This window comes from Pelobates fuscus, chromosome 2, assembly GCF_036172605.1.
Source record: "Pelobates fuscus isolate aPelFus1 chromosome 2, aPelFus1.pri, whole genome shotgun sequence".
NCBI classification, from domain to species: Eukaryota; Metazoa; Chordata; class Amphibia; order Anura; family Pelobatidae; genus Pelobates; species Pelobates fuscus.
The window spans coordinates 281,200,054-281,213,051 of record NC_086318.1 but is presented as its reverse complement, the minus strand read 5'-3'; the positions used below and the strand labels follow the sequence as shown (position 1 = coordinate 281,213,051).

At 44.7% G+C, this 12,998-nt stretch overlaps 1 protein-coding gene across 2 annotated transcripts in view; it reads left to right on the top strand.

The window, feature by feature from the left end:
* Nucleotides 1-12,998, top strand: part of LOC134587202 (general transcription factor IIH subunit 5) — a 948,377-nt gene that overhangs the window by 550,859 nt on the left and 384,520 nt on the right. For both annotated transcript variants that reach the window (XM_063443405.1, XM_063443404.1), the window contains exons 9-10: nucleotides 1,552-1,665; nucleotides 2,192-2,354. In XM_063443405.1, coding sequence (XP_063299475.1) covers nucleotides 1,552-1,665; nucleotides 2,192-2,354 — 277 coding nt within the window. The remainder of the gene's footprint in view (nucleotides 1-1,551; nucleotides 1,666-2,191; nucleotides 2,355-12,998) is intronic.

The window sequence follows — 12,998 nt, the reverse complement described above, 5'->3', positions numbered from 1 at the left end:
CACCCACATACAATTATGCATTACCCAATCATACAATGGTTACATCCCACAGATTCCCTCCCCTTAGCCTGAGAGGTAACACAATTATATGTACAGTTAAAACACACTTTTTACCCAACTTTCATAACTCTAAAACCATACATCCAAATAAATAAATAAATAAGTCACATATTCTTAATCAGCACAGTCCAAATACAAACATACCCAAAAATCATTCGAATCCGTTCAGCCGTTCGGGAGATAGGTATAAGTCACTTTTGACCGACCACAAGCACATTTTCATGCCCAAAACAGTTCCATGGATTTGGGCTGTGCGGTCGGTCTATTTTACACCGAGAAATTGACTAAGTCCCATTCGAACGAGCGTTCGAATCTTCGTACGGGACTTAGTCTCCAGCCGCGGTGTCAAAGTAGGTACGGGTCATCGGTGTTCGTGCAATTGGGTAGCCGGAAACAGTTCCATAGATTTGGCTGCACACACCGCTGACCGCGTTCGAATAAGTTAAAATGGCCACTGCCACGTGTTTGTTTGTTGAATGGCGGCCACTTCGACAACTTCGGCACTTTGACGACTTCGGCACTTCGACTGCATCCGAAGTGTTAGTTTAAAAGTTGTAACACTGCTCCAAAGTATTTAAAGGGCCAGGAACAGCATTATAAAAATCCATTATGCTCAAATGCAGTTCTTAAAAGGCAATACATCCCAGGGCCATAGTTGCAGGGCAGGAGGCTAGCGATCAGTCCTCTCCAATGCCCAGTGGCAAATGGCAGTTTGTCACAAAGCCAAATTAAGAATCCAAGGAAACAGGAGCAGGGGACGTAGAAAGAAAACCGCAGTAAGGCAGCAGACAGAAGTAGCCGATCAATCTGAGAAAGAAAACTGCAGTCAGGCAGCAGACAGAACTAGCTGATCAATCTGGAGTCAGGTCAGGAAGCAGGCAGGAATAATCAACCGGAGAATCAAGGATCAGGAACCAGGAACACAGGCTGAAAATCAGGGCAATAGGCAGTCATATAGAGACAAGCAAAAAAAAAAAACAAGCACTGACTGGAAGGTGTGCTTGGTTTAAATAGTTGGCTGGGATCACATGACTGATCACCTCCAACCAATAGGTGGAGCACACAGGATCTATATAAAGAGGTCAGGGACTCATGGATCTGCAGCTCTCTTCCTCCTCTTTGTGCAGAACGCCGGGTCTGCCTTATGGCTGCCATCTTGCCGTGACGACCACTAGAGGGACTGCCATGTTCTTAGCACATGAAAAGTGTTTATAGCAATGCTGGACGTCCTTACACTATATGAGGACCTCCAGCTTCACCAAAATCCCCATAGGAAAACATTGAATAATCAGTGTTTTGAGTGATTTTTAATGTGTTCAAATTGCTTACTGCGTATTATGGCTAAATGTCATATATGTTTGTTATATTTGCAAATTTGCTTCACGTCCCATTTCCCAAAATCATTTGGCAGTTGCAAATAGAAACCCTTAGCATTTGTTTGGCTATTAGTAACTTTTTATTTCTTTTATTTATTTTTTTATCCTACTCCAGAGAGGATTGTGGTGCTTTGGTGGAAATGGACTACCGTATGCTGAAAGTCTGAGTTCGGTTCCTTCAGAGAAACTGGAAATTATTAGCTTACATGCATTATTAAAGCATTCAGAGGTAACACACACCTGTAGACTCTTAGGGGTATTTACTAAAGTGAGAATTAAAATTAAATTCAATATGAATTTCAAATATAAAGCCAGGGTTGCTGAATGAAAATCATAGCTGACCTTCATATTATTTTCCACTATCTCTATTTTAAACTTAAATTTTAAATTCACTTTGCATTCTTCTTGCATTCTCACTTTAGTGAGTAACCCTTTCAGAAGTGAAGATGTAAGCTATTTATATGCTATTTATTGTGCTATGACAAAGAAAGTTTATACAAAATGCTTTCTTTGACACTTATATATTGTAAAACCAAGGCAAATTGTCATAGTCTGAAAAGTTGAAATGGTCTTTAAAGAAAACAATTACTTAATATGAACTCTAGTATAATCCAGAACAAAAGGCATACTCATCTCTCATCAGGGATACTCATCTCTCATCTTGTCAATTCCTCTCAAACCCTAAATCATTAGTTATAAGTATATAATAAATACATGGCTACATGGTATACTATATTTTATATTTTCTGCTATAGATTCCCAGCCACAGTGACAAAATAGTTTCAAATGGAGGTCTACAGTTACTTCAAAGAATATATTTACTACGTATGGACTCACAGAAAATACAACGAAGTATTGTACGTATAATAGGAAACCTGGCCTTGAACGAGCATCTTCACACAGACATTGTGGACTCAGGTAGTGAACAGCTCTGTCATATTTTCATACAATATTACACTATTTGTGTATATTTGTTTTTCCTTACATGTCAATACCCCATATACACTGAGGGGTAAGTAAGAAATGTATTCGAAGTGCTGCACTTTACACCTTTTTGTTTAGGTGATGGGGTTTATCACCTAAGCATTAAGTTTGGTTTTCTCCATTTTCGTATTTGTGTGTAGCGGAGAGCTGATTTTCCACAGCTTAACTCCACTGGTATATTAGAGTAATTCAGGAACAAGTATTAAATCCAAGAGGGTAACAAGCACAATCAGCAAGGCAAGACCAATAATATCCCATCACCTTTCCCAATCACTGGACGACACACAGTATCAGGAGTAGAACTGAAGTTTAATGACACAATTCCTGCTTTTATGGGATTCTCTCATGCAAGGGAGGTACTCACCATAATTACTACAGTAACCAATCCCATAGACGTTACCTCCCACATATCTCCTCCGCTTAGCTTAACAGTTAACATAATTATAATGTACATACTTTTCCCCAATTCCTGGATGTACCCCAAATATAGTAGGTACACCTTTAAATGTGGTACCCCTGGCAGCCCTGATCTGGGTGAGAAACATATTCAAAGATCACCCAGATCAGACCAGGAGTTCGGGAGTTATGAGGAAGCAAAGATTTGACTGACCACATGGGTAAAGTAGCCGAAAATAGTTCCATGAGATTTGGCCCTGTGGTTGGTCTCTGTTCGTGCATCAAAAGTCCCGAACATCTATGCCATCCATGGTTGAGTTTGCATTCGGATGAATCCCCTAGTTCGTGGGATTCATCCTACCGAACAGCGGGGCGTTCATGTGTTTCAATCGGCACTTTCTGAAGTCCTGGAGGTCTTAGCGGTGTTCGGTTAGTCGAGTGTCCGATTTGAGTTCCAGACACTCGACGACCAAACACCGCTGTTCGCGAGTTTAAGATGGCCGCCGCCACGTGTTCGGCTGCCAAAATGGTGGCCACCCAGGGAATACAGCAGAGCGTTCGTGTGTTTAAACCAGGGGAATGGAACGAGCATACCGGCAGGTAAATTACAGCCACACTTCACACCAGGGTGGTCCGGTTGTTCGGTACTTTAGTTTGGATGGTGAATATAGCCGTTCACATGCATACTTGTATATCTTTTTACCGAACAAAGTATGGCCACATATGTTTGTATGCAAATCTGTATGACCCAGCCACAGGAAAAACTCTTAGGTTCCAACAATAATATTACAAAGGAAATATATTGGACAGCCAAAGGGGTTCTGCTACATTGTGGATTTTGTGATATCCACTAAGTGTTACACAGCTGCTTGTTCTGTATATTTATATTTCTGTTTTCATTAAGCGCCTTTTAGGACACACATTTGTTTATTATATTTTTTTATTCTATGCTAACCTCTGAAATAACACAGAAACAAATTGGTAGGACTTCAAAATGGAGTATTCTTAAATTCTAGTAATTTTTTTTCAAAACTCATTGCTTGTGTTCCTCAACTCAATAAGATGTATTAACAGGTCAAGGGTGCTCTAAATGTGTCTTATTTTGCTTGTCTATAATTCCCAAGTTGTTTGTTCTATGTTGACAGATAAGAATTGCTATCAGGTTGATACTCAGAATTACACATACATTTTTCCATGAATGGGACACTCCACTACCCAAATACAAAAATTCATTTAAAAAAATGCTGTATATTGATTGTCTGCATCCCCTTCTCCACTTTCTGTGTCTGTCTAATCATAGGCTTCCCAGTGGCACTCAGTGAGAAGTCTTTGTAAAGAAGTTGCTTTGCGCCATTGCCTGCCTCTTGAGTTTAGCTCCACTAAGGTAAACTACCAAGAAGTAACAGCACCAGTTTTCTGGTTGACAGATACGGGCATGTAACTGGCTTATTTAGAAATGTGTCAATTTCTATTGAAATCTTCCTCCATTATTAACATACACCTTATCACAGACATACACAATCACAGACCCACACATACAATCACAGACACACAATCAAATTCACACACACAAATCACATTCATACACTCACATTTAGTAATTAAGAGGTCCACCCAGCCTCCCTACCTTGCTCTGGGAGGACTGGAGTGAATCCTCTCCCTGGTGGCCAGTGGTTGCTGCTGTGAAGGGATCACTGTGCTTTTCCTTCACAGGTCCCTCGTGTTAAAGGATTTTACCATATGGATGTGAATTAATAAAGGCTCTGCAAGGTGTGAGAATCTACGCTTGAAAAGCCTGGTGTCTGGCTTCAGTCATTTGGCCTGTACCTTTTTATTGATGAGGGGATTTCTTTGATATGTTAATGGTCATTAGCCTTGTGTTCAAGTATCATATCTAAAAGAACATTAATATGTACCCACAGAAAAATAATGAAGCCTCATTTTTATTATATTTAGAATGGGACAAACTGTATATTTTAAACAAGCCCAGACATGAATGGTATAACTTAACCACATGGGATGTCCGTTGTAAGGGGTCACGAGTATGGTGTGTGACATATCTTTGGAACTAAAAAATAATAAATTCATAGATGCAATTATTATGTCTGTGGCAGGTACATACGAGAAGATAGAGCCAAATGTTTCCATTTGGATTGTTTGGGTCTGGACATGAGGGGTGATCCCTTAGTGTCTCTATAGATACACCTTAACTCCATCTCTGGGTGAGGTAATCCACAGGGTAAATCTCTAATGAAACTGTAGTATGCCTGGTACTTGCTTGGGGTCAAGATCTAATTTTGAAGCAATTTTCCATCCTCTTTGCCAGCGATCCCCATGGCAGAAATTTTTACTTTGAAACCCTTAGTTTGTGATTTAGGACTTTTGTTATTTGATCCCTTTTGTTTTTATCTGTTGTTGTTGTAAATCATTTTTTTATCATCTATTTTTGTTTGGTAAAATAATCATGTTACTAATTTGTATTTTGCAATTGCTTAGATATTGTGCTTGGTGTTGTATTTGGTGGATTTTTATTATTGATTTCCCTGGGGCACCAAAGCACCCCATTTATACTAGACCACCCTCTTCCACATCAAAATTATTTCCATCGACCCTTTAAGTGACTATGTTCTATGAGCAAACGCCTCCGTAGGGTCATCTTGAAATTATACAAGTGTTTTGCTAATGAACAGTGCCCTAGGTTTATGTGCCATTGGGGTGAGTTTTGAATGAGGAACAGTGCACAAAGATTTTGAATCTTCAGTGCAATATGTCTTCCAAAATACAGTAAACAAACTGCAAGCTCCTCTCAGGCCTGCATCCTTTATGCCAACACCAGCCTAGTACCTGATGAGGGAACTCTGCTGCAAATTTGGTAGGAGAGCTCGAAGATTGTGCCATTCAGGAAGATTATGCATAATATTTAACCCCCCCCCCCCCTCCTTTCTGTCTACAAAGCTCTCCCACCAAACATCTCCTGAATGTAGCCAAAATGTTAATCAGCCCTCTGGAAGAGCACAGTGCCTCTGATGTTCCATCGATGGGTGATGAAACTTGAGGAATGTAGGGCTATGCAGGAAATCAGAAGCAAAAGCATTACCACTCTCCCTGGGCCTCAATGCTTAGCATACAATGGTGGGCAACACACAGGGTGCTGGAGATGGTTATGGAGCCAGCAGAGAGTGGGGGTTTCTCTTGCCCCACAGAGTCACACACCTGACTCTTGCTTTCCCCACATAGGGAACTCGTATTTCTTTCAGTTTTTTATTCGTCTTTTCTGTTTTTTGGTACCTATCCCTCAGGGATTTTGCTCAGTCACGGACATCTTGAGTAATACATTGATACCATTGGCCTTCAATTTTTTATTTTTTTATTATTCAATAATTCTTTATTGACAGAGAATAGACAAGTATACAGTTTTCAAGTTGGAACATAAGGCTATGAAACATACATTACATAGCAGGCTAGATTGGTTGCTACCGGTCTGGTGAGATCCCTTGGTTACATTGAGGCAACTTCGGTGCTTGGTAGCGTGTCTGCATCAATTACAGTAAGAGTGATCCCAGGGATTTCTTCTGGTGTGCCCTTGTCACATATATGGAACCTTGACAGAATTATATATTTTTTATTATTTTTTCAATAAAAATTGTAGATTATGGGGGCGTGGTCTGACCGTCGATGAGACTAGACGTGTCTCACTAGAGCTCCCGGCGACACGCGCCCTAAAAGCTAACAAAAGCGACCTTTATATTAAATATCTACCCCAAGGAGGTTCCTGTGATGGAAAAGAGGCTCTCCAAGAAGCAGCCGAAGAGGGGCACCAACTCTGGAGGCACAGTTCTTGACCTCATGTCGGCGCAGAAACAGGGCCGCCTGGGGACCCAAGATGGCGCTGGTGTGACCCCGCAGGCTTCGCCTCGTGCAGATAGGGAGGCTTCCCCAGATGATCGGGACACAGTCCTTGCAAAGTTGGCGGAGGTGAGGGCCTTCCTCGCGGGCAAAATAACTAAGTCTACAGCAGTTCTCCAGGCCGAGATTGGGGTCCTGGGAGAACGTACTGCGAAACTTGAGGACCGCGTGGAGGCCTCGACGCAGGCCCACAATGCTGTTGTGGAGAGGGTGAACAGCATGTCAGCACAGATGGTGGGCATGGACCTCACCTTTGAAGACATGGCTAACCGGTCCAGGAGAAACAATATTCGCCTGAGGGGCCTGCCAGAGGGCACCAATGAGGACCTACAGGGGCTTCTACTCACCATCCTGAAGCCACTGCTCCCACACGTACCGGAGGAACACTGGCACATGAAGAGGGCTCACAGAGCCTTAAGGGGCCAAAGGAACGACACCAATTCCCCACGAGACGTCATAATCCGCTTCCTGTACTACCGCACTAAGGAAGCACTTATGAAGAAGAGCCGCGAGGCGCCCATACGGTATGCCGGTAAGGTGGTTTCCCTCTTCCACGACCTAGCTCCCTCCACACTACAACGTAGAAGGGACTGGTGGCCCATTACTGAAGCCCTACAAAATGCTGGCATTAAATATGCATGGGGATTCCCCTTCAAGTTAATGGTGTTCCGTGGAGACCGGGCTCACATTCTTACTCCGGGAGGGGATCCTCACCGTCTGCTGAGCGGCCTTGGCATACAACCGCCTTCTGATCTTCCCAGCGTGGCGATGTATCCGGAGGATCTTCCTCAGATGCCCTCGGAGTGGCGGGGAACGGGACCGAGAGGACGCTGATAGGTACAGATGGTATCGTATTATGTAGCCGATAGTGACCCCTCACTTTCTCTTCCCTGATGGCATAGGGCCCATGGGAAGTTGATCTCTGTGCCCTTCCTTTTTTACTTGGGGTGGGGGACAGGGTAGGGCCCCACGTTGCGGGAATGGGACCTTGTTTTTTGGGAGTCTCCCTCCTGTCCTCACCGTTATGCCTTTAGCTTGGGACTTTGGGGGATCTCCGCCTCCCGTTGCACCTGGGCGACAGGGAACCCCGGTACCGCACCGCCAACGAGAGTGGGGTCAACCGGGACGTGAGGTCTTAACTTGGGCCACTTTTTTCCTGGTTTGGGAGGGGGAAGGGGTACAGTTCTTACCTGCTCTCCCGCAGCGGTGCACTTTGGCCTGGCTTCTTGTGGGACTCCCCTAGTGAAGCACGAGAGGAGCCTGATCTTCCACTCTGGGTCTGTTAAAATTTCCTTGTTAAGTGTTAGTTGTTTCGTATCTGGTGTCTCTGTTCCCCCCTGGGGGGCGCCTTCTTCCCTGGCCGCGGCTGCAAGGGGCTCCTTTTGGCCCTTGTATCTCCTCTTATAGTCACATCGCCGCAGAATTGGTCCCGCAGTACGGAGGCTTGGGATGCCCGCGCCCCTGAGGGGACTGGAGACGGGCAGTTATGTTTGGAAGAAAATGCACAAAAAAATAAAAATAAAATAAATAATAATAATTAAAAATAAACAAAAATAAAAACATACAACAAAACAAAACCAAAAGAAGCATCAAAAACACGAAAAACAACAAAACAACAAAAACATACAAAAAAAAACAAGAGAAAACACAAATATTTAAAAAACAAAACAAAAAAAAACAGGCAAACGACCTAACGAAAAATACTACGAACATAAATGTATATTTTGTTACTTTTCTCTACAGTTTGAGGGGGGGGGGGTTCAATACTTCTCATATCTAATATCTCTAGGGGGTGGGGGGGAACACCAGCAGAAGGGAGGGAGGAAGACAGAAACGAAGGGGGACCTGATGTTTTGTTACGCCCATGTTGATGATGGCGTTTTCTTCTCCCCTGTGAGTCTCAAAAGGTGACCACTGCACAACTACCACGACACCCAAATCATAGAACCATCGTCACGTGGGGGGAGGGTTTGAGTAGGCACATGTTAATGTAACACGGGAAAACATAAACAAGGAAAGAATCGAGACTAAAAAGGTAAAAAGGGACATGCTTTCAACAATAAAATACAACTAGATCCAAACAACAATGTTAAACAAAAAAGGGGAAAAATGAAAAAAAAATTACTGATATGTTATATTTTAGGGCCATATGGGATCCTGGATTATCCTTAGATGGGCGGTTAATGGTGTGTTTACTACGTTTGATGTATTGCTTATCACAGTGCTTAAGTTACTATATATTGTTTGATTCGTCCTTCCATGTGCTCATCTACATTTACACCTATATGTATCAACATGACAAAGCTTTTACAGCGCAGGTGGTCACCGGTGTACGCCATATGGATATCTACGGGTATGTGACCTGACTATGCCTCCGTAGCTTCTGCCTGCCCCGAGGGGGGGGAGGGGTTCCTCTAGAGTTGAGGTGGGTGTATTCAGTTGGTGGCCCGAATGGGGAGATGGTGTGGGGTCCTTATTACACCTCCTCTATACCAGATGCCCTCCTGTAGCCTCAAAACTTAGATAGACTCCCCTAGATTATTTTACACCTTAGCCCACTGACCGATTGGAATTTGGGTAGGGAAGCATACCGCTGACAGGTGGTGAATTCTCCGCCCATTTGGGCAAAGATAGAGAGGGAGGTGTGAGTCTATTGATGGGACCCCATTGAATTTGTATTGGACAGGGGCATCCTCCACTGATCTAGAGGGGTAGGTAGGGTATGGTTGGGGACAGGGTGTGTTTCCTTACTTTATGACTGGGGAGGGCAGAGGGATGGGACTCCAATTATGGGTACCCAAGACACCATAAGGAAGTTACCGCAGTAATTTATACCGTAGCGAGAGATCGGGACGGCCACGGGGATAGCTAGCAGTGACATGTAGAGGTCTCCGTAGAATTTGTAGGGCGCGTGGGAGGCGGGGCTTTAGGGATCCTCAGTTCCCTCCACGCATTGCTCGTGAGGGGGAAGTGGGCGCACACTACCCACTGTTTTCTGGCGGCTAGTAAGACCAGAATTTTCACTGCATCGAACGGAGTCCGGATGCCTTTTTTGTTATTCTTTCCTTTTTCTTTGTCTGTCTTTTCCTTTCTCCTCTGTATCCTTCCTTCCTTGGACCACGGGGGTGGCGAATGGGTGCTTAGTTCCATGGAGTAGCTGTAATGTCTGATTAACATTTACTAATCTATGCAAGGGCAAAGCTGTTTTAGCAGAGTTCACCATATCTCTGGATGGCGATTAAACTTACCACTCTGAATGTTAAGGGCCTTAACGCCCCAAACAAGAGACGTCTTATGTTTAGGGCCTTGAAAAGGATGAACTCAGACATAGCTTACTTACAAGAGACTCACCTCCCCAAACAGGCTACTTTTAGATTGAGAGACCATGTCTATACGGGCTCCTTTGAAGCTAGATCACATCGTAAATGTAATGGAGTGGCCATAAACGCTCTTGCCCCTTCCAGATGTTGGCCCAGGATATTGATCCAGAGGGACGATACATAATCGTATCCGGAACCTTACATTCCCACATCATTCATTTAATAAATATATATGCCCCGAATCAACCGGACACTGGATTTTGACCTATGATACGAGGAAAGGTTGCCGCATTGCCGCATGGCATGATCCTCATGGGAGGAGATTTTAATGCCGCCCCGTGCCCGGCGATGGATAGAAGCTCAAGAGATGGAGGCCCAAGGTCGCATGGTAGGGTGGGGCAAGACCGTCTGCTTAAGGCTTTTATTGCAGATACGGGTTTGGTAGATGTATGGAGGGCGCAACATCCGGTAGACCGAGATTATACGTTTTACTCGGCCCCTCATGGAACCTACTCTAGGATCGACCTTTTCTTGGTTAACGCGACATGCTTATCCAGGCTCTTGAGATCAGAGGTCGGAAATATCTCCTGGTCTGACCATGCTGATGTCTCTATCGTTCTTGGTAATCTATGTACGGTGAGTCCTTGGTCCTGGAGACTGAATACATCGTTGTTGAGGGACACGTTGATAACGGAGAACATTCGCACGGCTATAACGGATTACTTTGCCGAAAACACCACCCCGGACGTAAGCATTAGCACAGTATGGGCGGCGCATAAGGCTGTAATAAGGGGGAACCTGATCAAACTGGCAACGAGGAAGAAGAAACTGAAGCATCAGCAATTGGAGGCCTTGCTCAAACAATTACGGAACCTCGAACAGAAACACCAAGCTGCCCCGGATAAGGAGCTACTCGGACGACTGGAAGCTGTTAGGAGGAACATCGGCTCCCTTCTACTTGATGACACAGCTCGAGCCATGACGTGGTCCAAACGTACAGATTTTGATAAGGCCAACAAAATGGATACGCTCCTGGCTAGGACGTTGCGGCCCAGGCAAAACAGACCCCACATTACGGCCATCAGACACTCTGATGGCACGATAAAAACCAAACCTACAGATATTGCACAGGTCTTCGAAGATTTCTATAAACACATGTACAATCACACACCGGACGGGCACACCCAAGAGGGACGAGAGGAAAACGACATCTTGCAATACCTGGACGGTTTAGGTATGACCAAAATAACGGGGGAGGCGGCGGAAAACCTAGCTGCGGAAATCAGTGTGGAAGAGGTCGACAAAGCCATATCGAGTCTGAAAGGAAACAAGGCACCAGGCCCGGACGGATTCGATGGGACGTACTACAAGGCCTTCAGGGAGGAGCTCGTGCCTCAACTGATGACACTCTTCAACTACTTAAGGCAAGGGGGACGTTTGGGCCCGGAGCTGGTGTTGGCCACGATTGTACTTTTGCCCAAATCAGAGAAGGACTTACAAAACCTGAAAAAAAGGAAAACTTGCAAAACCTGAAAAACCTGAAAACTACAGGCCAATATCGTTGATCAACCATGACTTAAAGATCTTGGCTAAGATACAGGTGGACAGACTGAACCCCCTCCTGACCTCATTTATCCACGCTGATCAAGTAGGGTTCATACAAGGTCAGCAATTGTTCGAAAATGCCAGACAGTCTATCGACCTGATCTGGAAACAAGTAGCAACTGGAACACCTTCTCTGGTAATCTCTATCGATGCAGAGAAAGCCTTCGATAGGGTTTGGTGGAAGTTCTTGTTTTCGGTATTGAAACACCTTGGATTTCCGGAAGAATTCATGCAAGTCACAAGAGCACCACTGAATCCTTTTAGCCTGCACAACGGGACCAGACCAGGGGTGTCCTCTATCCCCCCTCCTTTTCGTGCTGGCTATGGAACCTCTACTTCAGGCAATATGCAGGCACCCAAACATTAGTGGGGTCACGGTTGGGGGGGAAGAATTCACTGTCTCGGCTTATGCGGACGACGTCCTCCTCACCGTAACGAACCCAATTGAGTCGATATCGGCATTACAGAGAGTCATACAAGAATACGGGGGCCTGTCCGGATACAAGGCGAATATCCAGAACTCCAGCGCGATGTCTATAGGCTTAACGGCGGCTGTTGAAACTCTGATAAAGGAAACGCACCACCTGAGGATGGAACCGAACTCATTAAAATACCTAGGGGTCCACTTGACCGCAGATCCAAGTCGACTATATTCTAGCAACTATGATCCTATGCTAAGGACTCTGATGGGTGATTTGGGAAAATGGTCGGACAAACCTATCTCTTGGCTAGGACGTATTCACTCAGTGAAGATGAATATCCTCCCGCACATATTGTTTCTCTTCCAAGCTCTCCCTGCCCGCGTCACAAAATCTCAACTGATGCCGTTGCAGAGGGCAATCTGTGACTTTGTGTGGCACAATAAGAGACACAGAATAGCCAGACAAATCCTGTATAGGCGAAAGTACAGAGGGGGTTTGGGGCTCCCGAACCTGTATTACTATTATTTAGCGGCCCAACTGTCTCAAGTGGCCATGTGGCACTCCCCTGTTGGGGAACGGAGATGGGTGGAACTTGAATCTTTGATGGTAGGTCTAGATGTCCCCCAATTTACGTTATGGGTCCCCAAAGAACACAGGCCCATGATAAGGGCGACATGCCTGGCCATCCTTAACTCTCTTCGATTATGGGATACGAACTCCGTTAAATTTGGACTCGCTTCATCCCCCTCCCCTATGGCTCCAATACTCAGAAATAGAGAGTTTCCACCTGGTATGGCCCCTAGGAACTTTCAAAATATAGAAAGGACTGGGTTACAACGGCTTAACCAACTATATAGAGAAGGGGATATCATACCCTTTACAGATCTCCAACAAAACACCCACCTGACTCCAGCAGATTATTTTAGATA